General features: G+C 41.2%; 1 protein-coding gene across 1 annotated transcript; it reads left to right on the top strand.

Annotated features, from left to right (window-relative positions):
• The first annotated feature begins 438 nt into the window (after positions 1-438).
• Positions 439-27,191, top strand: LOC110473828 (tyrosine 3-monooxygenase-like). The gene is made up of 12 exons (XM_021536710.3): positions 439-615; positions 1,494-1,668; positions 3,549-3,637; positions 5,568-5,635; positions 6,823-6,873; positions 10,806-10,951; positions 15,311-15,446; positions 16,083-16,152; positions 17,848-17,904; positions 19,794-19,889; positions 25,174-25,307; positions 26,946-27,191. Exons 1-12 carry the CDS (start codon positions 439-441, stop codon positions 27,103-27,105), a joined length of 1,359 nt encoding a protein of 452 aa, XP_021392385.3. The 3' UTR covers positions 27,106-27,191.
• Positions 27,192-27,593: the final 402 nt, after the last annotated feature.

Below are 27,593 nucleotides of genomic sequence, written 5' to 3'. Positions count from 1 at the left end.
GACAGCCTCAGACACTGTGCAGGTCAGTCCAGACTGGGAGATGTAAATGGAGCTCGGGCTAATTGATTGTCTCTCCACAAAGGAAGCCCTATCCAGGGCTGAACAGCTTGCAGATACCTTCAAACAGAGCAGGAGGACTGCACTTTGAAGTTGCCAGGGGGAGGAGGGCTATCTTGGGCTCTTGCGCACATCCCACACAGGCGGCTTCCCTTGATGTGTTCTGGCATGGCCAACATAAATGTCCCTACACCTAACACACAGCAACCAGCTTGTGTCCCTGCTCCTGGCAGCTCTGAGCTCCCCACACACAGACACATTGCATCTCCAGTCCCACCAGCTCCCCTGGCCATTGCTCCCACACCCTTGGGTGGTTTCCACTCAATATCTGGCTGTTGCAATTCACCCCCCTGTCTCCCAATGAAGACTGATTTGGTGGGGATGTCAGGCCCAAAAGAAGATGCCAACAAGGAGAAGGAGATGTGTGGCATGCAATCATTGAACGGCCAAGGCAGCCTGGACTCCAACAGGGAGGATGACAGAGCAACTCTCATCCTGACCCTCACACTCTACAATGTGAGGAAGATGGAGCTCTCTAAGGCAGCCGCAGTCTTTGAGGTACAGACCTCAATGTCCCCTTCCTTTGCTGAGCCTTCTCTTCTGTCTCTGCTTCCTTCATATCTCCCAGTCTGCATCTCTCCCCTCCTCACTCTTCTCCTGCTCCCTGCCTGACTTGCACCTCCTGCTGCCTTCCCCCTTTTTCGCTGTCCTGGTTTTGCTCCAGCTGCTCAGAGAGGTGGGCAAAGAGGGAGAGTGCTCTGTTGGGAGGGACATCTGGGCACAGTCTTTTAGAAGAATCACCATTTCATGCAAGGGCTGTTTAGAGAGGAGATAGCAATCAGATGCTTCTTTCTAGCAGTTGTGGTGGCCAGCATTTCAAGCACTCAGACTGTGGGGATGCTAGAAGCCAGTGAATTTTCTCCACATATTTGGCAGGAGATACAAAGGCTATAAGTGCTGTAAGCCACACAGACATTATGTAGTCTGGACACTTGAAGTACCCCTACCAGGTGCTCACTCTTATCTGGGAAAATGAATTACTCTAAAGAAAACTATTGTGCTTGTTACTTATTTCTCACAATTATTTAATGATTATGGTGCTATTATACATCAATAGGTCTGCTCTCATTCTGGCAGGATTTTAAGTAACTCAGCCACTCATTTGCTATTTCTGCACAGATGATATTCTACAGTCAACAGTATATCATCTTTCATCTCCTTCTTTCTCTACGCAATGCTATAGTGTTTAATCTTTAGCTCTGTCTGTATTTTAGCTCTTTGTAAACCAGACATTACTGGACTTCATTACATAACATGTGCTTCTAGTTAATACCTCTTTTAGTCACCTTTTAAAGACATTGTAGAAATGTATCTAGACTTACCTGGATTTTCAGTCTTTGGAGAAGCTTCATCATATGAACACTTGGCTCTTGCAGATGTTTGAAACTCAAATCTGTCACTTTGAAACCCGTCGAGCCAAAAAGCCCAAGAACTCTGTGGATGATCTTGACATTTTTGTTGAATGCGAAGTTCACAGTGCTGATGTTGGTATCCTTATCACCTCCTTAAAGAGAGTAGCAAAGGATGTGAAAACCAGCAGAGAAGACAAAGGTAAGAAATGTATGCATCTCTTAGTGCACTTCTTTTGGAGTAATTTTTAGTTTTAGCTTCAGCTTCATAATAGTAGTTCAATTTGTCTGGAAAGCCAGTGAGTGTGCATTCATTATTTGTCTCTGCATGGCTGCTTTCCACTGCCATTGGTGCAGAAAGGGAGGCACTTTATCATTGCCTGTGGAACTGAGGTGAGAAGTTTTCCAGCAAAGAGGGAGATGGGAAGGATAGAACAGCAGAACAAAAAGCTGAAGAAAACTAGAAACTCCTCAATGACAGGAAGATTTTGTGCTGAAAGCTGTGCAGAGAACTAATTGTTTCAAGACAAACACAGAGGCAAATGGATGTTTTTCCTGTTTGCAGGGAGGAATGGATGAATACAGCTGTTAGAGACCTTTAATACAATCCTGAGGATGACAAATGAGAAGGCTGAGGGTCCAGCTCACAGACTGACTTCTCTGAGCACGGAATTACCATGGGGTTCCCCTCCCTTGACGAGGCCAGACAGATATTTCTAGAGCATTTTAACTTACACAGTCCTGTTTGGGCACCTTTGGGTGTTGTTTGAAATTCAGTCAGGCTAACAATGAGAGGCAGCCCTCGCCAAGCTGTTCTCAGGATCTGTGGGCATATGAAAAGGACATCACTGTTATCAGGGAAACTGGAAAGCCAAAGAGGGTTTTGGAGCTGGAGAAGAATTCCTTTATGATTTCCTTGGGATTTGAGAGGTCTCAGATGTGCCAGGACTTGGAACTACAGTAAAAACTAGAGACTGTTAAAAGAGGCTGTGTTTATGTTTCTTTCTGAAGGGAACAGGCAAGATGTGTATGGGGACACACTGGGGCAGCTGTGATCAGGCACAGGTTTTGAGGGGATATGGCAATAAATAGATGGCAGGAAAGGTACCTTGCATGCAGAACCACTGGTACGGCCACAGACAAAGGCTCAGAAAAGAGATCTGGGTACATATAAGGCATCTGTCAGACTGGAATTTCTTCCTACTTAGAAGTGGTTGTAATGCATGAAAATTACATAATTTCCCCAACATCTGTGGGTATTTTTAGATTTGTACTTCTCTAAACTTGATGTGCTTGGATCTAATATAATATAGCAAAAGTTAAATTTACCGTTCAGTAGAGAGATGTTTGATGTCTTGTCCAGTATGAGATTGAGGTGACCCCAAATGGACCTTTCTGAGATGTAACACAGAAAGTCAGATTACAGCATCAATCAGACTTTGGAAAGCAATATCAACTTTGTGTTTTTCCAGAAATTATTTTTAATTTAAAATAAAATGATCACATTTTATTTTCATTTTAGTCACTTATAAAGCTTCCCACTTCATGAGAAGGAAGCTGTTTGGAAACACGGCTAAAGAATAATGTTTCTGGAAAAAATAATGAGCCAGAAGCAAAATACTTGAAGATTATTTTTCACTTCTTTGGTTTCTAGAAATTTTATGAATAACATGTTTTCCTTTTAAAATATTGTCTAACTTTTAAAGGTATGAAAAGGTAAGACTGCTGTTTAGACAGGAATAAAATATATTCTTAAATCCAGAATGAAGAAATAAATTTGTTATTCTGTGTTAAACAAAAAACACATTTGATCTAAAAAATATTTTTACCTTTAAAAATTATTTTTATTAATTAAAACTGAGAGAAGATCACAGCAAGTTAAATTCAGATAATTTTTCATCCAATCTGCCCATTTGGTCAGGAAGCAATTCAACTACTGAGATGTGTGACAATCATGGTAACATGTAGATATGAATATTCTTATATATTGATGAAAAGAACGTTTATAATCTTCAGCACAGCTCTTATTTTCTCTCTAAAATGTATTTGATTCTCTCTCACTTAACTCTGCTTTCTCTCCAGTGCCCTGGTTCCCCAGAAAAATCCAGGATCTGGACAAGTGTCACCATCTGATCACTAAATATGACCCCAGTTTGCACCATGGTCACCCTGTAAGTTTAACATTACTGTTATTTCATCTTTAAAACCACAAAAAGGGTTTTACTGTAACAGCTTTATGTGTGCCATCTTAGGCCTGCTCTAAGCCCTGCTCTAGGAGAGGGAAAGAAAAATGCACTGTAGAGTCCTGCTCTAGTGATGATAGTAAGGCAAAGTACTTGGAACAAACAAACAAACAATTTAACACTTATTTCTCATCAAAGTTTCCCAGCTTTAGTACAGATGAGACATGAGTTAGGCACAGACACAAAAGGGACCCCAAAAGGTCACTTGACAAGTCAGGTCACAGAAGCATTTTATTCTGTCAAGAATCACATAGAAGCAATGCATGGAAGGGACAAAAAGAAGAGATACTTTGCACTGAGAAATGTAGTGAAGGTTAGATGTGTGTCAACAGAAACTACAAGACATTTTTTTGTCATTCTCTTCTCTACATGTCTGAATTCTGTTTAGTCCCTTTCATTAGCCTACACCAGGTTTTGTTGTGAGCTATATACAGTCCTGTATAATATAAAAAAGACCTTTCCAAGTCTGTAAGTCTATATTTTATTTTTGAGAATCATTTATTCAACTATAATGCTCTAGGAGAGCTTCATGTCCTACTTAACAAGGACATCTTTCATTCTTCCTTATTTCTTTCTGATACAAACAGTCCAAGTGTTTGTAATTTTCCTGAGCTAACTCTTAGGCTGTTTCTCATTAGATAAATGAGCACACATAGGGAATTCTTTGAACTGGACTAGGTTCCCCTCACCCTTTGCCAAATAGAAGGTGTGAGCACTGAAGAGGTTGCAAGGAAGCAGCAGTGGTGCTGAGTTACTGAAGTATTGAGTGGGAATAAATCTAAATGGCAGAATGTAGTGCAATTTAGAAATACCTAACAAGTTGAAAACAAGTTATCTCAGGCACTGAACATCCCTTGTCTGTGGCAGGAGAGGGCACAGTGTGGGCTGATTTACCAGACTTCTGAGCAGGGCTCAGAAATGGAGGAAAGCACAAAAGAAGCTGATGTACAGGTAGCTCAGCAAACATTTTGCATATACATTTCCTATCAAATAGACAGTTTGGGTTGTTTCTCTCCACACCTTCAGTTTGTTCTTTACTGGCCAAAACAATCAAACTGATGTCACTGTGGCACCAGTTTCTGGGCTCCCCTGTCACTGGCTGCAGGTGCCCCAGGGAGGCTCCTGCTGCACAGAGAATGGGTGCAGAGCCCACAGGGACAAAGCTGGGATGTCCCTGCATCTGTGTGAGTCAGGCCCAGCAGCTTTTTGTGGGTTTTGCATGGGCTTGGTACAGCCACTGACAAGCACCTGAATGAACATATTACCCACAATACATGATGAAATAAACATGCTCTCAGGATCCAGCTCTTTCCTCAGATTCATCCACACAACACTCATTAACTGCAGGGTTACTGGTATTATTGCTACACTAAAAATTATGTGAATAAACCTAAGGGACAAATTTGGCTTGCAGGATACAAAGTAGTTCCAGTAAATTCTGAATATTTTAGAATAATAAATATTTGTACAGTGATGCTGATCAATGCTGTTTTATGAGTTATATTAGCACACAGTTCCAGATTTAAGTTTTAGTACCTATTATGAATGATGCAAATTAAAAGGAATGTTATTCCATGTCTGTATGCATATTCAATAGCTGGCAAAGCCTGCTTGAAGTTTTATTTTTAGTAAACACAGAAGGATCAGAAAGAAAATGCTGGTGTTCAGTAGGTAAACATCCCCTTTAAACAGATACCACTGAGTCTGTCTTTATCACAACATAGTAAAAAATGGACAGTGAGAACTGGGTGGGGACCCTGCACTTCCACAGATCCAGTGGTGGTTCTGATGATTTCTACTTATGCCCACAGATCTCTCACAATGTAAAACTTTTTTTCCTGATTATTTTCTAACCCAGGGATACTCTGACCTGGAGTACAACAAGAGGAGGGCGTTCTTTGCCGACCTGGCCTTGAATTACAGAGCGTAAGTACAAGGCTGCTGAAGGGAAAGTGCAACAGTCCACGCTGTCAGACTTGACGTGCAAAAAATGTCATTGATGTCATTTTGTTCATGTATCAGTGGGGCCACTTTTGAGACAACAAAATTCAGCCACAAAAGCTTCCACTCCATGTGAACTAGACTTTTGTGATGGCACAGCAAATACATTTTAAGACAAAAAATCTGAAGACTGCATTCACATATCCCAGTCCAGTGGTGGATTTTGTTTTAGCAGAAGTGATTGCAATATGACCCTTCATTTTAATTTTCAAGTTCCTTTTAGGACTTGGTGCTGAGCTGAGGCTAATCTTTTTCAAGAAAATTTGAGGAACAATATTTACAAACATACTTTTGACAGTGGAAAGTGATTTACTGCTTTTTGTTATTTGCTTTTTTAAGTGTCTCTGTCTATGGACACTAACTACCTAAAAACATAAAAAGCTTTCAGTTCTCATGTAAGTGATGGGAAATGTTTCTACCTTTATGTGTAAAACTTCACCAGAACTACACTGCTTTCTGTAGGGTAAATCAAAGGTGAAGGTACAACTGGTCATGGTTTATCAGCCTCATGTTATCTAAGAACTGGTGAAGTCTCCAAAGACTTCTGTGAGATTTCTGAATACAGTTTTGTCTTTCCATTAAATATCAGAGTCAGCACAGCTCAGAACAGCCCAAAAGCAGAACTGAACTGACTCAGAGCTACAGAGGAAATAACAGTGAGGAAGAGGAGAAAAGAGCACCCATCAGTGAATCAGTGCTAACCACACAGAGAGTGCCTGGGCAGCTCTCTGCCCATGGGTTTCTTAAAGCTTCTCTGTGATGGTGCTGAGCTGATCACATCCTCCAGGGAGGGTCCCTCCAGGCACACACTGTGTTTTGCTCACCTTCAGCAGAGGCAGTGGCAAGCCTGGAGGTCCCTAATTCCATCTGTGAACCAGAAACACAGCTTCCTTTCTCATATATCCCTCTGTTTCCTCCCCACATTGTAATAGAAGAGAGAACACCCACATTAGAGCTGACCAAGACAAACAGATGGTTCATTATTAACTATTTAGCTGTTTCTATTTTCATTACATCAAAAATTCACAGTGCAGGCAAAAAAAAAAAAAAAAAGCTTGGAAACTGAACTTGAAATCTTGAGACACGAGTCGTATTTCTTCTCTTCATTACAGAGGAGATCCTTTACCTCACATTGAGTACACAGCACAGGAAACAGCAACCTGGTGAGTTTGGTACTTGTGCTTCAACTGCTGGGCTATTCCACAGCAGTCCCGGGAAAGACCAGCAATGTGAGACAGCTATAACCTTTTTAAAATGTTGTTCATCCAACGTAATTTTGCTCTTTGGTTAAATGTCATCTTTTGGTCATTTGTTTTGCAGAAAGCCATTCTCAGAGCGGGTCTTAACTATTCACTTTCTAGAGTAAAAGGCATTTTCCTGACTATCTCCCTACCTGCAGATCCCATCAGGATATCAGAAGCCAGAAAACACCCGTACCCTATTGAATTACTTGTTCTGACTGACCTCTAATTCACCATAGCTATGGTGCTGGCAGAAATATCACATTCTCAGACTAATTACCAGGAGAAAATGCCCACTGACAGGACAGAAATTCACTCAGAGGATATGGCTAATTCAATATCCACAGGACAGAGGAGCCTTGCTTGTTCTCCTTCAAGTATTCATTGCTTTTAACATGAATATGTATCATTTTCTCAAACTGAAGGTAGAGGAAAGTTTGAAATGCCTTTCAAATATACATTATTTACACTGTGAAAGGGCCTTAGGTATCATATGAAATGATGGTAAATTATTTTTACAAGGCTACAGCATTTCTTCACATGGGCTTTGTTTCTCCTGAAGGTCTGCCACTCAAGAAAAAAAACAAAAAAAAAGAGACCCCCAAACCACAACCAATGAATTAAATAAAATTAATTCAATTCAAAGCATTTTAAACAGTATGCGAAATATGTGGCAGATTTGAAAGAGAGCAGAGTTCTTATTTCAAATCCCTCTCTTTCCACTTTTCCCCACTAACTTTAAAATTTATCAGTAAGCAGCAGTAATTCCACATTTGTGTGATACTACAAAGCATTAATATGTCCAAATGTCTCAAGTAAGAGCAGAGTCCTGGGATTGTGCAAGGTTCCATATAGGCACATAAGAGAGAGTCTTTGTTCAGAAATTAAAATCAAAAGAATGCCTAAAGGTAGGGGAAAGGAAGAATGAAGACCACATTTTCTAACTGCAACTGAAAACCCCAGAACTTAAGTAATTTGCCCTGAATAACAAGCAAAGATTATTCCAATTCCAAGATTTAAATCTGTAGAACTAGATGCCTCATGCCAGAACCTCTCTGGCATCCCACCTCTTTCAATACTTTAAGTAAAATCTGCTTTGCCACAGAAAGCCATGACCACATAAAAACCTTGCATCCAGCTCATCCAGGAGGACACACTTTTATTAAGCTCAAATAGGTTTTATAGCATCTTTCAATAGTCAAAGATTGATGGTCAGTGTAATGCTCATGATTACTACCACCAGCCAACAATTTTGGCATGGGATGGTGTGTGGGAATGTCATATTTAGGAAAATTTAATTTTGTGTTCTTTCCTGTTTTTCTCTTTTATTGCCAACCTTCGTCATTCCAGCTCTTCTCCACCTAGAATTAGACCCATTGTGGCAACAGAATAGACTTTTAAAGAGTATCTGCCCATTTCCTTAATCAGCCAACCCCAGCAACCCAGGTTATCTTGTTATGTAAAGCTGTTTCCAAAATTAGCCTTCACAATTTTTATCACAGCCCCCTGAGACTGTGCCCTGAGGTCAGCTGCATTACAGCACAGCTTAATTGAGCACTGTGCAATTGCAGAGGAAATTTGTAGCACAAGCTAAATTCCCTTGGTGTCACTCTGAGGAGATGCTGGATGCCTTCAGTTTGTAGCAACGTGGTTATAAAAATGAAAACCAAGCCAGCAAAGAAATATGACTTTCAGAAAACAGAGGGTACAGATGATCTGAGCTTTTGTTTTCAAAGTGACTTCTTGGAAGGCCCTGAAACGAAGCAATCAGAGATGCTATATGGGCAAAATCTGTGTAAGAAAAATGGAGAATTCAGGAGAAAATTATGGGAATGCACCTGCCACATCTTTAAACTCTGTCAAGCATCTGGAGCCATCTTTTATTAGGATGCTCCTTTCTAGAGCGTTTCATAAAGTTTGCTTCCAGCAGTTCTTTCATACCTGCTACTCTCTTGACTTTGGAGGATTAACTTAGATGATTGTCTTAGAGGACCACTTAGCTTTGGCTAATTCATCACTGGTCCCTGGGACTGCCTGCATGTCTGCGGTAGCCAGTGTTTGGACACACAGCAGAATGACACTTTGATAAAAGAGACCATATGTGCACAAGTGTAAACAAGGCTGCTCTCTCTAGACTCCCTTCTGAGCATGAACCCTGTACTGGTTCAAATCCCACACAACCCCCTGAAGTCAGTAGTATTCTATGAGGAAATAAGCCAGGGGAACACTTGAACTCTAGTCCTCCTCATTTTTTCCTAATTCCTCCATGGAAATGGCCCAGTCTCCTGTGGCTTTTGCAATAGTGACAGCAGCCACTGTTTCCCTCTGTTCTTTTAACTTTTTTTCCTCCTAAGGTTTTCCTCCCCTGCTTCATTCTGGTTCATTATTACTCCCACACTGCGTAAGACAGTGGTACAAATAAAGAGCCATTACCAGGGAATGGCTATCACCTCCATAGCAACAACAGCATCACAAAAAGGAGAATAATAATAATAATGGTAAAAAAAAAAATTACAAAGCAAACAAAAGGTCATTTCCCATACCCGGCATTTCCAAGAATGATCTCAATTTTCATAAAACAATGTTTATAAAGTTGTTGAGACCCTAGGGCCACGTCTGAACAAAAATAACCGTTTCTATAAGGTTCTTTGCCATCCTATTACTACTTGCTTATTTTGCAACAGCTAAATATGTTCCAAACCACAACTCTAAATCCAAGAGAAGCTTAAAGCCTGTGCCCAAATCAGGTTACATATATTATTTTCAGCTGGTCTCTTTTTGCGTAGTGGGATAAATGCTTCAAGAAGCTGGCATATCTTTCAAATACATAGCCCGTGCTAGGCATTTTGAAGTACAAAAATACAAACCTCTTCACCTGTCCAGATATTACCCTTCAGTATCAGAAGAGATGCTTTTCCCAGAGGTTTTTAGGAGGCAGATCTAGGGTAGGCTTCAGGGTGGAAAAGGAGGGACCAACATTTCAAGTTGTACCCAAAGATAGAAAGGAGGGGAATACCCGATTCATTCTTTTCCTAAACTGAACAACAGAGTATCCCAGATTCAGCTCTCTCCAAGATTCCCCTGATGCCTCCAACACCCTTAGCAAGAAGGTGCCTAATCAAGAAACACTTCTGTATCAGAATTAGAGTTATGTAACATCAAAGAACACCTTTTGAAGGAAAAGTAAAATAAAAAGCCCTTACGATTTTCTACATCCAACCAGAACCAGCTTTCAAGCACCAGGTGTCCCGAGCTCAGATTTTTAGACTATGACCCCCATGCTGGGACTTTACTTCTCTCTGTGGATCTGTAGATGGTACAGATAAATACTGCTTTGTAGGGCGCGCTGTGCTCCAGGATGGTTTATGTGAATGGAGATGAGAGATCTCTGAAGGCTGCTCTAAGGTTTATTAGGGACACAGAAAGGTCCTGCCTCAAGCTGCCAGACTCAGCACGTGGCGAGGCTTAAGGAGATGGGGGAGGGGAGAGACAGGAGGATGCTCTAGGAGAGGGTGGAGGTCCTATGAGGGGGAAGATCCAAGAGAGGGTCTGGCCCCTCAAAGACCCCTTATCAGGGGGCTTCAGGGTGGGCTGGAACAAGGCTTGGGCCAATGGGGTTACAGCACTTGATATTTTAGGGAGGGATACAGGTGTGGGGTGAACCATACATTTTGGGGAGTGAGATGGAACAATCCACTTGACCCCTGGACCCATCCATGGGCAAAGGCATTGTCTGGCTAGCAGGGAGGACTGTTCTCATCCTGGATGTATTATTTATGGATAATTATATTTATCCATCCTTCCCAACACTGCTTTATTGAGGTGTCTCACACTATCCGGTTTTTGATTTCCAGGAAAGAAGTCTACAGGAAGCTGAGGAGCCTTTACCCTACTCATGCCTGTGCCCAGTACCTGGATGCTTTCCAGCAGCTCGAGAAGCACTGCAGCTACCGAGAGGATAACATCCCTCAGCTTCAGGATGTCTCCAGATTTTTAAAAGGTCAGTCATTATAAACCATGATTTATTCTAGGGTTCCCTGCACATATTTGTGCACCACAAGGAAACAAGCTGGTGAGCAGAGCTGATGAGCTCTAGCACAGGGCATTCATTCCACACACACAGAGGGACCCAGTTGGAAGTTTGTGTCTGTTCTGTGAGTGGCAGCTGCTAGTGTGTCACTAACCAGCTAATCCCTGTACTAGCAGCAGTGCAGTCACAGCACACAGTGCCTCAGTGTGACTTCCACCCAGCCTTATATGGGTTTGGCTCTGTTTTATGCTTCCATAGCCATGCTGATAGTAAGACCCAAACACAAGCAGAGGTACATACCTCTAAAGTGCATCTTTTTCCTGATCCATCAGGCAGGATGGGGATGTATGCTAGAGAAAATTATTTCCAGGACATCCTCTGGTCAATCAGCAGCTGCCTTGAAACAACTCTGCTTCCTTCTGTCTGTAGCACCACTTGTCACACTAAACTTTTTGGTGCCTGCCCTATGCCGACAGGAGAGCACAAAGGATGTGGTGTAGTCCATAAAGGCATGAAGAAGTCACCTTAAAAAAGGACACACAAATTTGCCAGGTTGACCTGTTAGCTAGCAAGGAGCAGGAGAGCAAGGGAGCCTGCATTATGAGGCCACAGGCTACATGGACTCCCAAAGACAGGTGCTTTGTGTAAACCGGATTATCAAGAATTACTAAAGAGAGGTGATTGATCTTTAAAGCCTCCTCCTCAGTGAAAAGATGTGCCAGAGAGAGGACAGCTTATCACCATGATGAAATACACAATAAAATATATGTCTTAACTTTCAATCAATTGCATTTAAATACAATACTCAGAAAATCAAGTGACCTGCTCCATATAATAGTAGGGGATATCATTTAGCTTGAATAAGCTTTCTGTGTCTGAAGAGTTTTCTAAGACTTTGACATTTCTCATGAAGATTAAGCTGTTTGATTACATGGTTTTTATTGCACGTTTAATGTAAAGGAAGGGAGAGTTGCCATGTGAAAAGCATATCTTCCATGAACACCATTGCACCCAGCTGTAGAAATTTTTCTGTGTAGGCATTATGTATTTTCTCATGTATTCTCACTTCTATTCAACTACCCATCTTACTTCCCTCTTATTATAACTGGGCTGATAAATACTTTTTGTCTTGAAGAAGTTGATCTCATTTAATTTACACAATAGCTGACAGCAGGGAGCTCCAGGAATTGTGATTCTGACTTGATTATCACAGATATGCATATCCTTCGAGTGGATCAGGTGATTTCAAAGTGGGAGAATTTATGATAGTGTAAAACTATCCTGCTATAATCCTATTTGCATTGCTCATGTTAGTTGACAGGATTTGATTGCTGGGAGTCTGCTCACTCCCTTTACAGGCTCTGATTCTAAATATTCTCTGTGTCATAAACAAAACAAAACAAACTAAACAGCAACTCTGAAAGCCTGCCAGTAATATTTGGAACTATGTTCTCAGTGAGTTACAACTCATTTACTATAAACACAAGGTGTCTACCATAAGCTGATTGTATGAATTAACTGGGAATGAATATCAAGTATTTCAGAGGCATTTTATTCCATTCTGAAATGGACAGTTAAGGAAAATATAGAACTATTCATAGTTCTTGGGACCACTGATCCTGCCCTCATTAAACTGTACATTAAAATTGGATTACTTTAGCCTACAGGTTATGCTTGAATGAAACAAATTTTTTTCAGAAGAGCTGTGTTAACAGCTAGGCACAATTAAGAGGTGAGGAAACTATTTTAGTCCCATTATATGAGGCTTTGAATGGATATCTTGGCTCACTTTCCTCAAAGAAGGTGATTTCACTATGCAGAATACTTTCTAGAATAGCAAGAAGATTGACATTATTGCAAGGCCCAAACTCAGTCTGAGTCAGAAGCATCTGCAAGGTCTAACATCTGACCAAAAATTAAAGAATGTTGTTAAGGGCATTGACCAAACTCCTCTTAAATGCTGTTAGGCTTGGGGCACCCACCAATTCTCTAAGGAGCCTATTCTCAGTGTTTGACCACCCTCTCAGATAATAAATGCTTCTGTATGTCAATTCTGAACCTCCCCTTGTACAGCTTTGAAAATAATAAACCACAGGAAGCACAGAGAGAGAGAGAGAGAGGGATAATGTGGAAAGAAAGTGATCATGTTAAAACCATCCCACACAGCGAGATAAACTTCCATCTTCTCTTTAACTTAGCAGTATCTGTGAACATAAGAAAGCAATTCCTTTTGATTCAGTATGAGATTTGTCTGTTATTACCTATTAGTAAGGCTGGCTTGAAGAGAAATGAACAATACTTTACAAATATTTCCCAATTACTTAAAGGGAATTAAGTAGTTAACAGTGTGATCCCTTACACATGGCAAGTGATTTCCTAAAGGGTTAACTAGATGGACCTAGGCACATCTTTCTTTCTAGGAAAGATGTTTGGATTTAGGCAGTCATTGTGTTCCACAGCTGGAAGAAATTACAGCCAGTGATCTCAAGCAAGCTCACACTACAATGCACAGGCTGCCTGTATACATCAGTTTTTGGGCCAAGAATTAAGCCTTGCAGATTACTTTAGGTCAACTGCTCAAGACCTTCTCTGCAACGCTCTTTGATTTCCCAGATCTTTGGGCAGCAGGTCAACCAGCCACATCCCCAGTTCTCTACTGATTGCTGGTTTTATTGTGCAGTCATGAACTAGAAATTCAGGTTTTGCAGATATTACCTTCAGCAGGTAACTTTTTCCTAGGGCTTTTCAAGGCAACTGGACAAGTCTGTTCCATCAGCAGACTGTCTGATTCACTGGCTGCTATTTAAAAGAACATCTCAGGGAACGCAAGTTGTAATTTTCATTTTCCCTTCTTCTCCTCCAACATGGATGCTAAAGCTGTATAAATTTCCCTGGACTCTTTCATAGTCCTTCCAAAATTGAGTTACTAAGGTCTTGGTTTTCATATAATATATTTTTCATCTAGTACAATTTTCACTCAGAATTCAGCCCAAAGATTACCAGATTCTGAAATTTTCACATTCCTCTGGACTGGATGAGCAAATAGACAAAGGTAGATACATACTCTCCATAGGTTTAATTTTTTTTTTTTTTAAGTGTTAATTTTTGAGGCAGTTCTGTACTAATTACCTTTGAATTGAGTGGAGCAATAGAAGATATCAGTGACAAATGCCCACCACCTAGTCCATCACAATGTCAGGAAGAAGCATTCTTTTTGTCCTCTTAGTCCTCTATTTCTTCATATATTTTGTAATTTCTTTGATTTTTTTTCCTTTTTTTTCTTTCTCTGAGTGTTTTGTTTCATTTTGTAATGGGAAAAATACTAATAGCCTGACAGAGTAAGACAAGAAATTCTGGAAAAAAAAAACATGAAAAAACAAATCAAAACAAATCTTGTAAATGGCTTGGTTTCTGGGTGGGATTTTTTTGTTTGTTTATACAAAAAAGGAAAAAAAAAAAGGTTATAGGCTTCAAGACACAATAGAATATGGATGAAGAATTGAAAATAAAGCCATTTCTGATTTTTCTAAAATGCTGTTTTATGCTTTAAAGAAGACGAGATGTCATTTACAGGAGCTGAGAATGAAACACAGATTTTGAATATAGGACTTCAAAAAGATTATCATTGGCTCACTTTGAAAGTGGTGATTTTCAATTTTCTTAGCTTTGCAGACCACCAACATGTTTCCCATGGAAATGTAGAGTGTGTGTTCTATGACCACCAAACTGGTTATTTTTTTGGTTATCTCTCACAGTCCTTTCATGGTAATGCAGAGTACTTTGGGGTAACACTGGATGTACAAGCTGAAATCACAGGGCAGAAGTATTGCATTCTTCTGTGTCCTGCTCTGTGGACATGTGCACAGCAAAACACCTACAATCACATCGTTGGGAGGCTGTGTAGTGGATTCTAGACAAACATAATGGTAAAAAAAAAAAAAAAACCAAGAAAAAAGAAGAAAAAGCACCAGATGCAGGTTTTGTTCCCTGCTTGATCGTAAGGGCCATGTGTGGCCTCAGACACAGCAGAGTCATGTGGAACAGAGAGAATTGTGTGTGTATGTGCAAAAATGTGCACTGGAGTGGGCAGGGCTCCCACACCTCGTGATACTGCTATGTAATACACACAGGATAGATGAATAGGTGATTCCATGTTGCAGGAACTGGTCCTATGCATCAATCGTGATAAGCCAAGTTGTGCCTGCTATGCTTGGTGGAGGGAACTATCCCAACAGAAGAGGAAGGATCCCTGAAACTACTTAGCTAAAGTATATATGCTGTGTAGTTAACCCTAGAAAGAGCTGAATTTGGTGTCCCTTCCCTTTGCAGAGAGAACAGGTTTCCAGCTGAGACCTGCTGCAGGACAGCTGTCTGCTCGTGACTTCCTTGCCAGCCTGGCATTTCGTGTCTTTCAGTGCACACAGTATACAAGGCATTCCTCTTCTCCTATGCATTCCCCAGAACCGTAAGTTTGATGCCCTGACATAATTCCATCCTTCTGAATGTGCTGGGGCTCATCCTCTTGGGACTGGCTCTGGAGTTCCATCCAGTAGTCTACAGAATAAAACAATTTGAGAAACTGGTAGCTGGAGACTTAGAAGGGGAAGTCATGCATGAGAGGGTGTGGTTCTCTGTCTCTTTTGCCTGGGGAAGGAAAAGACTGAAGAGTATCTGGTTTAATCTTTTCATCCTGCCTTCAGTTACCATCTGCTAGGGTTTGATTTCCTGCTGTGAATCTCTCCCAGTAAGTGCTGGCCAGACAACAGCAATTACATTTCATGAGAAATTACAAGTTCACACAGACACTTTTGTTGTATGCTGGGACAAAACAGGGACCTTTCAAAGATGTTGTGACATAGAAGGTTAGTGCCCATGCCATCCCAAGGAGACAATAGACAAGGTGGCAGGGGGCAGCTGGCTGCCTGTGGCTGGAGAGAGTGCTCTGATCCTTGCAGAGCTAGGCCATGTACGGAGGCAGCCACTGTGGAGCAGAACTCACACCAGCTCCCTTTGGAGGCTATTGGCTAAAGTCCTTCACATGGAGTTCATGAAGGGCAGGAAAGGAAGCCTTTACTAAACAAGAAGGGCACTTATTTTCCAGAGACTGCTGCCATGAGTTGTTGGGTCATGTTCCCATGCTGGCTGACAGGGATTTTGCCCAGTTCTCACAGGTAAGAACATTTTCTGCTGGCTCCTTAACCAACTGCTCTGGATAGCAGGCCAGAGTGCCTTCAATACATGCAGCTCACCATGAAATGCAGTTCTAAGACTGGATTGTTCCTGAGTCATGACCTCCAGGCATGGTGGGCTAGCAGTGACTTGGGAGATATTTCCTCCAAGGGAGTGGTGACACTGCTCCCTGTGGACATGGTGTGAAAGGAAGGGCAGGCAGAGCTTGTGGGACTTCTCTGTGGGAGGGCTGTGTCAGTCTGGAGGAAGATGGCTCTGTGGGGCTGGAGTCTGAGCTCTGCTGACCGAGCTGCTCCCCTGATTCCTGTCCTACACCACATGAACCTACACAGCTGAGCCTCCAAGCTGGCTCTGTCTCTGGATCTACATTCTTGTCTCACAAGAGACTTTAATTGTGTCCATCACCATGTCATTCATCAGAGTTATTTTCCCCTTTACAACTCATCAGATTCTCACAGCATTGCTCACACTGGTGAGGAGGCTCCAAAAAGCAAACAGAGCTACTTTGTACAATAAGGGGCTATTTAGTATGAGCGGTCAGTGTCAGACCCAACTGAACTCAATGACCTCTCCTAATAAAAGACTTCAGAACTATGAATGTTCCTCAAAACCATAGCAGAGGGAAGAAGACATCTCATTGTCCAGGCTTGTCAATCAGTGGCCAGTATGGAAACTAGCAATAGGATCGGAGGGGTAACATGATGTAGGTCCCAGCATGAGCTAGGTCCCAGAAGAAATATCTTTAAAAGAAAATCAGTTCACCTCATATGATGTGGTTTCCAGTTGTATCAACTTGAATACATGCCAGTTACCATTTTCATCATAAATATTCGTTATTAACAGAATCAGAAGAGTAGTACTTTAAGCATGCTAGTCATCTATAATTTATTCTGGAGGAAACCTATTCAGGTCAGTTCAATACTGTAACTTAAGACACATTACAAATAAAAGACTACAGCAATTTCAAAGTTTTCCATTTTCTTCTTTTCCTATCAATACCACAGACTACAAAACATGAGATCACATTCAGTGAATTTTCACATTTCACTTTTTTTGTCCCCACAAAGTATTTTCACAGTTGAAATTCACCCCATGGAAATTCTTTTTTGCTCCATTCAATATGAGACGATGAATGGTGAAAATGCCCTAATTTTGCTTGTTTGTTGCATGATATGGCTCCTGGGATAGCAAAAAAAAAAGAGACATGAACAGTTTCCTAGTGTGAGAATAACATTTAACAGGGAGCGCAGATGAAAGTAAACAGAATCATCCCTGCATAGATCTGGCCTGCTCATAAAGGGCTGTCAGAAAGAGTGAGGGACAGAAAGGTAATGACAAAGATAAAACCCATCTTTCTGTCCTTCCTTCTCATGACTCCCTGTAAATTTTTGCCTGGTATAGATAGTCCAGCATTAAGACAAGAGATGGTTAATTTTACACAGAGAACACTGAGGATTAATCACTCATCTAATGTGGCTCCCAGTGGTATGTAGCTGGGGGCCAGGGAGAGGTAGGCATCCTGGAAGCCATGGAAGGTCATTTTGGGTGACAAAAACAATGAATAGTTCATGCTATTCATGCTAGAAATGATGTGGCCCTCCCCCTTCCCCTCTTTCTCTCCCTTGGGCTGAATAATCACACCAGTGTAACTCTGTCTGTTTGCTTACTTGCTTTAGGATATTGGACTGGCTTCTCTTGGATCATCTGAAGAGGAGATTGAGAAACTGGCCACAGTAAGTACAGATGGCAGTTTAATATTAGAGGCAAACCCCAAACGATTCACTGCAAGTCCCTTGCTGAGCAGGGAAGGCTCTTTTTGTGTCTCAGATTGACTACAGAAATGGGAGCATCGGCAGGACTGCCTTTTCTCCTCCACAAGTTAGGAAGGTGCTGCAGCAGGGACTGGAATCCCTCTGGGGGAGCCCAGAATGGTGCTGATGATTCCACCTGAGGAAATGTTTACATTTATTGATTTTATAAGAATATATTTGTTAAGCTGAGTTCTTACAATTTCAGACACAGGATGGTCCCAACTCACATTTCAGATTCACCTAAAACACTAGATACCCAGGGTGATAGCAGTATTTTCTCCTACATGGGGTGCAGAGACCCATCACACGTTTTGGTTCACCCCACATTCATTAACCTAACCAAATAGGTGAGCACTTAAAAGCAATTTGGGGAGCAGGTACTGCCATTCAGTTCTGAGTCACTCGGCTGTCTACAACTGTCAAAATGATTTGTACAGCCCCTTACTGCCATCTGGACTTGTTCTGAAAGTCATCTGGAGGCCAGGTGATTTTTTTATTTTTCTGATAATGGCAGCCTCGATGATTTTTTCAGAGGAGGAGAGGAGCCTTACCCTCACCAAACTGTGTGAGACTAATTTAGTACAGGTAGTGAATGAGAGAAGGCTGTAACTCCTAAAGTTCCTTAACCAGTCCACAGTCCCATTCAGAAAGGAGGTTGTGGCTCACCTAAAATCCATCTGCACATATCCATCCTTGGGTTAGGACTAAGTAAGACCACCATTATTTTTGAAGATTGCTACAAGTGCTGAGTTCTTTGTGACTTCATTCAGGTGCTGGACTGGTGATGTGAGGAGGCTATGACAGCGACAGTACACACTGCCTCTTCCACTACCTGAGTCTAGAGAGGCTAGAGTGAGATTAAGATCCCTGCCTTTGCTAGGGTTAAAAAATTCTAAGTCCCAGATTTACAAATTGTCTGTGGTTCCTTAAGCAGGGTCCTGAAAATGCCATACCTATGAAGCCAAAGTCTATCCCTGTGTATGAGGCAGCAAAGTGTTCTGTGTCTCTAAAGGAACCTTGAAGAGTTGTGAGACAAAGCCATATTCTTGAAACGCCTCACTTACTGTGTTTTCCCTTTGCACAATGCCTGTCCAGCTTCTCTGGGCATTAGGCTGTGTCCAGGGCTTGTCCTCCACTGTCCACTTCCTCAGATTTTATAATAAGGGAAGCACTAAAAGTTTGGCAGACCCAAGAGCTGCTTTCATCCCACTGTTGCCCAGCAGGTACAGGAAGTATGGTCCTAAGTATGCTTTTATCACAAGAAAAGCCCAGAGAAATATATCTTTGTTTTCTGCTGGAGCATGACTTACATATGTTTGGCACAATACAGAAAAAAAAATAAATTAAATTCTTCTGAATGAGATCACACAGACAAAGAAGGAAGGAAATTCTCCTTTCAAGTACCTTTGCAAAGGTGTTGAGCTCTCTGTCAGGATCTTTCTGTCCTTCTGGGGACTGTGGATGGAAATCTGGCAGCTTCCACTGACTACAGTGAGGCTAAGAGGTTGCAGGGTACTTAGTAACATCTTCCAAAGAAGGAAAAGGATATAACTTTATTTACCCATGTATTATCATTCAAAATTTAATTTTTTTTTCTAAGTGGGACATCAAAATTGAAAAATTACATGTTACGTTTAGTGTGTGCTATGTATATTGTGAAGAAAAATATGCAACTATTAAATATGCAACTATAACATTTGAAGATACAATGGTATTAAGAAATGAAGATAAAAGAAAATTAAAGGAAAGATTATAAGCTTAAAAATTCCTGCCTTTTCAGACTCTTTTCCACAAGTTGTTCTTATTCCCAGCTTTACTGGTTTACTGTGGAGTTTGGCCTCTGCAAGCAAAATGGATTGATCAAGGCTTACGGGGCAGGACTGCTTTCATCTTATGGGGAGCTGATGGTATGTGACAAATGTCATATTGAAAGATTTCTATAACCCACTTTCCTGAACTCTGGTAAAAGCAAACTATGTTTTTACTACAAAAATTAGTATGATTTAAAATTCAGACTTTTATTTTCAAAGAAATAATTCTCCCTTCACGGAAGCTACTGTATAGGGGAAAAGCTACTGTGGTATTGTACCTGTCTTTCATCTAAAGAGACGAAATGCAATGAAAGCAAGCATCCCATAAAATATTAGATTTGTTTCTTCCTGCTCCTGCCAGTAGTGATACAGCTGACTTTGACACAAAACTCACGCTCCTTTCTGAATTACTCACTAGAGGGCAATATTATGCCTATTATGAGCTTGGCTATTTTTTCCATGCTATTGACATTCACACACACATGAACCAGAAAGGCACCGATTGACTGGACCAAATGAAGTGCAAAGAAACAGGAAATAGCACGGACACTGATAAAAAGAAATTGCTTTAGAATTTTTCATTCCTAAATACATTCCAAAACTAATGTCAGCTCTAGTTTTACACAGCTCAAAATCTGCAAGCACAGGTTTCATGCTGCCTTGCTTAGGTAGATTAACTGTAGAAAGAAGACTTGCACACTTTTACAGAAAGTGGGTTTCCCCTCGTTTGACCAAACAGCTTATAAGAGAGATATTAATTTCTCCTTAACTTTGAAGAGCACTGATACAGGTGATCACTTATTAATTGCAGAAGCCCTAAACTGGTAGGGCTCAAAAGCTCCAAGCTGTGCAGATATTGGATGACCTTTTTTTAAACTGGTAAGAGCCAAAGGAAAATAAATACCACTCTTTCCAAGCATTTTTTATAAACCAGAAACCTTTTTTTTTCTTTTTTCATGGGAGTTATATTTTAAACTTAACACATAAACTCAGCAGCCTAACAGCCAGATACATGATACATTCACATGGAATTGTGGCTGTATTAGCATAGCTTGGACTCCCACAACTGGAGATAGTTGGGTTGTCATGGCAATAAACATTTTACAAAACTCTCCCAATTGTGTACAGGTCAGCTCACTTCCCAGTCAATTGACAGGAGGAAAAACCCAACATTTTGATGAATCTCAAGGTATTTCAAGTAGGAGACCCCACAGAATGGCAGCTGAAATTAACACAGGAAAAGCCAAACCTTCCAAGACATCAACCTTCACTTTTACAGTTTGCTGAGTTTAGCATTGGTTTTCCTCACAACACTTGCAATTTGGAGATTTTTGTGAGGTAACTCTGTGGAGAGCTTTCTCTCTTGATAAGCTGGAAGATCTGCATGTTCATTAGCCCTCTAGAGGAATAAACATGACTTCCTTCCTACACAGCGGCCTGATCTTGGCCTGATTGCTCATCAGTTTCACACTATGTACTGCTGAAGCTACTGTTTATCTGGGAATCCTTCAGTACTTCTTATATTCACTGACAACAAACAGGAATCATAAACTTGCTTTCATTTACCTGGTAAAACCAGTAATGTCCAATAAAACCACAATTCAAGGCCACATTTATTCTACTATTATGGTTCTAAATCAAGTCAATTTGTGTGTTAAACAGGATACTAAAGGGCAGAGGTAAAAATATTGCTGGTATTTATGTAGCTTTCATAGCAATATGCATGACAAAATCTATCTGATGTGGTTACTTCCTTTTTCTGTTTAAACTTTACTCAAATGAATGTAAAAATCTCATCAGAAATGCTCACTTTTGGTGTCTGGAGTCAAGTGCACCAGACTTGTCCTCTCTCTTCTCTATTTCCACCTTTTTCTTCCTCAGACACCAACAAGCTTTTCTGATTTTGGTTAAAACCATAGGCGAGGACTGCTTGTGCACAAAACTGCTCTATAGAACAGAAAAGTACAACTGCATCTCAAACTCCGTACCTCTGAGGCTGAGAGTGGAAGTCCTAACTGATCCTGAGCTGATAAATGGCAGTTTTTTGTCATTACTTTTATCACTGGTAATTGTTGGGTAAAGCTACTGGATAAACTTTTGAAAAAGCTGAGTCTACCTCTGTGTTAATCCATCATATTACTGAAAATACAGGCAGGAATGATGGCATTTATAATGAACAGGTAATGAAAAGGATTATATCCCTTTCAGCATGTTCATCTTTTATATAACACCAAAATCAGAAGATGGGCAAGCAGTTATCCAGCAGTTCTGCTATGCACCCTGCAGAATCCCTTTGTGAGCTCTGCAAGTTCCTCACTGTGCATCTTCTGGAACAATGGCTTAGTGGTTCTCTGCAATTCACCTTAAACTCCTGATACTTGTTCTACACAACTTAATTATATCCATGAATTTAAGAGCTGAAGTTTCCTTATTTAGCTGACTGATTTAGTCTCATTGATTTTTATTTATAACAAAATCAAAATATAGAAATATTTCCATTTATTCATTCTAGTCTGCCTGAGCATCTGATTCTAACTTCATTGTAGGCACTGGCAGTGTGGGTAAAGTGGTGAGGTCCAATGCCTAAGCACCTGTTAGTAACTTGCAAACCTGTACCAGCTGCTTCCTTTACAGCCGAAGAGAGAAAATATGTGTAGTGCAGTGCCTGTTTCATAGAAAGGATTTTTTTAGAAATAAATAGTGTCTAGACAGATCTGTCAGAGAAGATGAAGACTGGAAGATAATGAGGCTCATGATAGACTTGAGTTTATTGCTCCAGATAAGTTTTGTTGCTGCTTGGCAGAAAGCCATTATCCAACCTAATAATTATCTGCCAGTCTTCTCAGTGGGCCAGACACAGACTTCTGCATGGAGGTCCCAGACTCACTTCCCTGGCATTTAGCTGATCAACAGATCTGGCACAGGCACTGAAGTTTTGGCACTTTGTTGGCAGTGAATATAGCAAATACTGTAGGAATCTCACTGCAGGTCATGTGCTGAAGGAGACACACTACAGCAGCCTGGGCAAGGGAGAGGTTTCTTTGGACCTGAAGGCTTCTAGGCCAGGAGCAGCAGAATGATTCAGTCACCAAAGAGGGAATAAGGGCATGAGTTACTAAGGTTAGATGGCTGGCTACAAGAAGATAACAACTAACCAGCGGGAGCGGGCAATGCAGTCATGCAGTTGATGTTATATGAGAACTTAGCATCAGCAAGAAGCCTGGGAACATCCCTGAGCTGCAGCCCGGACTGACTGTCTGTGGGTGTGTGACTGTAACCAAGGGAACCACATCCTGACTATGAAATCTCTAAAACATTTCCCTTTTCTCCATAGCACCCACTCCTACCAGTTTGAAGCCAGCTTCAGGTAGATATTTTCTATGCATGAGTTGATCCTGCCCAAACTCAGGGCATAATTTGGGGGTAAGGCAGAGAATGAGAGGAAGAGCTAGGCACTCTCTGCATGAGCCTCACACTTAAATCCCTGTTACCTAACAAAGCATTTAGTAACAGCAGCTAGGTATCAGAAGGATAACCATCCCTGAGTCTAAACTGAGCAGTTGTAATGCGTCTGACTGCTGGCCAAACTTGCCTCCTCTGAACTGTAAGAATTCCTCCCCAAAAGCTCTCAGTATTGCACTGTTTATTTCACTATATTCTGTCAGCTGTTCTACATTATCCCAAATGCTTCTTCTGTTAACACTCAGCTGGACTCTGTCCTACATACTGTAAAATCTTATGGCTCATACCACAATTCTGGCAACACTCAGTGCTACATATGCTTTTCTTGCAGCACACCCAGTACTTAACTTATAGAGGCCTTTAAGGCCATCCAGTTTTGAACTGAACTTCCACTGAAATCAATGGGATTTTAGTTCTGCTTCAACACTGACAGTATAGCAGGACCCCTGTCAGGTTTTGAGTTACTGAAACCTTTTCCCATTAGTTCCCCAGAGCTTCTAAGATTCTAAGAGCAGCCTCATGTTTGTATATACCAACCATCTTAGATTGTATGAGTGCTATCCAAGGTTTACTCTTCAATTACACACTGCAAATTAAGAGCAAGAAAAACACCATCTTTTACATATTCTTGGGAGTTTTTGGGTTTTGGTTTTTTTGGGTTTGTTTATGTTAGGTTTTTTTTTAAGCCTGGTATTTATTTCTGCACCAGTTCATTGAAATGTCTAAGTATGTGCTTAGGAGTACTGTCTGAATTTTTCCAGCTAGCAGATTGAACTGAAAGTCTTGAGCAGCATCACCCACTCTTACCAGTTATTTACAAGTAGCACCCTGAAAGCTGACATCTGGATTATAAAATGGTGAAGGGTGTCTTCTAAAGACTGGGGCAGGAGAAAGGGAAAGAGACAGATCTCAGAGAAGGGTGGGTACTAAAAGAATGTCCCTAGGTGGATGGGGCCCACTGTCCAGTCTGAAGGTGGGAAGAAAGGTCTCAGCATTGATGGGATGAGTTCCTTTCTCCTTTTGGTTTGTACCCAGGACACTTCACCAACCTGGCCAGCTGGAGGCCCAACCAGTTTTTAGGCACATCCGTGATGCAGTTCAAACGTCACTGGGGCTGAGCTGGGTTTAAAGTACCTCACCTGGGTTTCAGGGGCAGACAAAGTGTTTGGGAACTCACTTTAAGCCTAAGCAGAGCTGCCTTCCCAGGACTTTGTGCTAGTGCCAAATTGGTAGCTGGTTTAAAAGGCATTTCCAGTATATGTAAACAAACTATATAGATGTATCTGTGACTGCAGTATGGACAGAAGTGGCTTCTATAAGCCTTTTGTTTGCTTGGGGAGGGGTAATATAAGAGAACTGGAGAAAAAAATATATAGAAGAACCCCTATGGGTTCAAAAATACAAATGTGCACACGTATTTATTTATATATTGGATTTCAGGGAAGATTTTAGGTTGCTATACTGGCCTGGGAGCTGTGCATAAAATACCAGAAGCATTCTGTCTTCTGATCTTCATTGCAGCAGGAAGCATGAAATTTGTGGCAAGGTCTAGGGGACTCTAAAGTAATGCTAGACAGGAGTGTGAAACTTCTGTGATACTATTTGAAAAAAAGAAGCATGATTTTTTTTCTTCTGGATATTTATATTTTGGGGGGTGACACAGATTTTCCCCTCCCTGTCTGAGGACATGGCTGTGCTCTCTGCTTTTACATCACTGTGATACAGGAAATACATAAAAAAAAAATCTTTATTATTTGGTTTATTAACTGCTAATTATGAAAATCAGCTCTGACATATGAAAGAACAGGACTTTATATTACCCCTAACTATTCCCCAAAGAGAATTTCACTGCTCAGCAGGGACTAATTCTTTCTCTGTTCATTCACCTGCTCTAACTGGTGTTGCTCCTGCTACAAAGTATGCTTTGTCAAACAAGCCAGAGCACAAGCCTTTTGACCCAGAAGTGACTGCAGTTCACCCCTACCAGGATCAAGCCTTCCAGCCTGTCTATTTCATAGCAGAAAATCTGGAAGATGCCAAGGTTAAGTTTCAGTAAGTAAAGTGCTTGTGGGTATTTTCATTGAGGGGGGCATACTGATTTGATTCTTAATCTCAAATACATCAATTTACATTTACATTGCAGTAACCATTAGTTCCCCACAAAACTAATGGTTTGATTCTTGACCTCAAATACATCTATTTACATTACTATCTCAGCATCTGCATAGTGGCTTTTGTACAACAAAGTTAAGCAGGAGCTTGCTTATCTCAGAAAAGGTTCACGGAAAGTCTGAATTTACTTTTGCTATGCCCTGTCCCCGTGCTTTATCTTAACAATGCTTCATTTTAGCACCTTCTGAGGAAAATTCTATAACTGAACTGTGAGAGTGCAATCCTACCCTATGTGCTAGTCCATACAAACAGGAGGAGATTGTGAAGAGCTGATTTACCCAAAGTCACATGGAAATTTCATAGCAGGCTCTGGAATGAGCATGGATCAGCAGGGGGCTTAAAAACAAGATTGCCTTTCTCCTCTGATTATATCTGCACAAGAATCCAGAATCAGCATTCACCAGAAATCTAATTGCTATGAAATAGCTGTCTGCAACCTAAATAACATAATTTCAAATTAGCTTGAGGTGTTTCTAAACACATTTCCTTAACTCTGTGATGGTGTGCAGTAAGGATATTTTTTTCTTTTTCCTTTTTTTTTTTTTTTTTTTTTTAAGTAAGCAGGATTTAAATTCTGGCCTTTGTGTCCAACAGTTAGAACAACATGACCAATTCTGGCTGGAGGTAGGGTGTTGGTTGTGGAGCTACTGGGGAGCATGCAGGAGCTGAAATGAGGAATTTATTAGAGGAAGAGAACCTGAGCCAGACTTCTTCCCTACTCTCTTCCCCAGAAGCAGTGTCTGCTGGGGCTATAACCATGGCTAATTAGGCTTGTCATCTTAAATCTAAATGTTCACATTAAATTTTTAATACGTGTAAAAACGTGGGTGAGAACTCACTGGCAGAAGAGAGAGGACTTGTAAAGCATTTGACTCAGGCAAACCTGCAAAGAAGGTATGAGGACAAGGAATACACCACTCTCAGGCATGAAGTTTTTTCATACATTTTTTCAAGACACTTGCACAGCCAAGGCTGCTCAAAATAACTAAAGGCACAAGAATCTGTCAGCACGGAAAACATAAGGCAACATCAGTACAGGGGGTTCCTAGCAGCATGCACTTAATGGAAATATTGTCAAAAATGGCAAGCAATCATGTTTTTTCTTTTAATAGAGACAGAAAAATAGCCCAGGATGCCTAGTATCAACAGGTTTTTAGAATATTACACAGAAAGAGCTGCTCCAGGTTATTTCTTGGAAGTGAAGGCGGCAGACATGCTGTGCTCCTGCATTCCTCAGCTTGTGGTTGTAATAACTCTGAATTGTGTGAACGCAGAGCTGTGAGAGCACAGACGGGACTCAGCCAGCCAGGCTGAGACCAGGCACTGCAGATCTTTGGGGCTCAGACGTGGGCAGGATGTGCTGCACCAGGCAAAGCTCAGGAGAAGCAGCCAGGAGGTGTCACAGCAGCCTCTGCTCCCCAGTAAGGCCATGGCTGCACCCTGAGAAATGAGGTCCTGCAGGTTTTGCACTTCAGGAAAAGCTTTTTGAACTAGAAGCTCTGTCCTGTCTCCCCACAGGAACTACGCGATGAAGATCAAGAAGCCTTTTGCTCTGCACTATGACCCCTTCACCAGCAGCATAGAGGTTTTGAACACACCACAGAAAGTCAAGAGGGCACTCCACCAGATAAAAGAGGAACTGGGAAACTTCTGCTTGGCCCTTGAAAACCTCTCTTAAAACCACAGTAGTACATCTCACCTTTCACTGAGATACTTGTAGGTCGCTAGCACTCGAAGGCTTTGTGATGAAGTTGTACTTGCAGGCAGGAATCTTAAATGCACAAACCATCTCAGTCCAGGTAAAGTTTTCACTGTAATTTAGGTTGCTGACTTAGACAAAATAATGTGCTCCTGCTCAGAATGTTTCAATCACAAACCAGCCTCCAATTTTTGGATGTGATATGAGCATACTTATGTGTTATGGATCTCTTACAGGTTTTTTTCCTTCCCTTGCTACCTTTTCAAGTTATCTGTCACAAGACATCATAGTAACTTTTCACCCACACAGTGTTTTATTTGCTGCCTTAATGACACAATCACAACCTCTTAGTCTGGCTAGCTGCCCAGAGTTAGCAGTCCTTGCAGCTAACTCCTTGCTACTAGCAATTAGCATCAGATACTGCCCACAAACTATGAATGGTCCCCTAAAAATATACAAATTGAAGA

The sequence above is a fragment of the Lonchura striata genome, chromosome 5, assembly GCF_046129695.1.
Source record: "Lonchura striata isolate bLonStr1 chromosome 5, bLonStr1.mat, whole genome shotgun sequence".
In the NCBI taxonomy this organism is placed as follows: Eukaryota; Metazoa; Chordata; class Aves; order Passeriformes; family Estrildidae; genus Lonchura; species Lonchura striata.
Note: the sequence above shows the minus strand (reverse complement) of the source record. Positions and strands in the feature narration are given on the sequence as shown.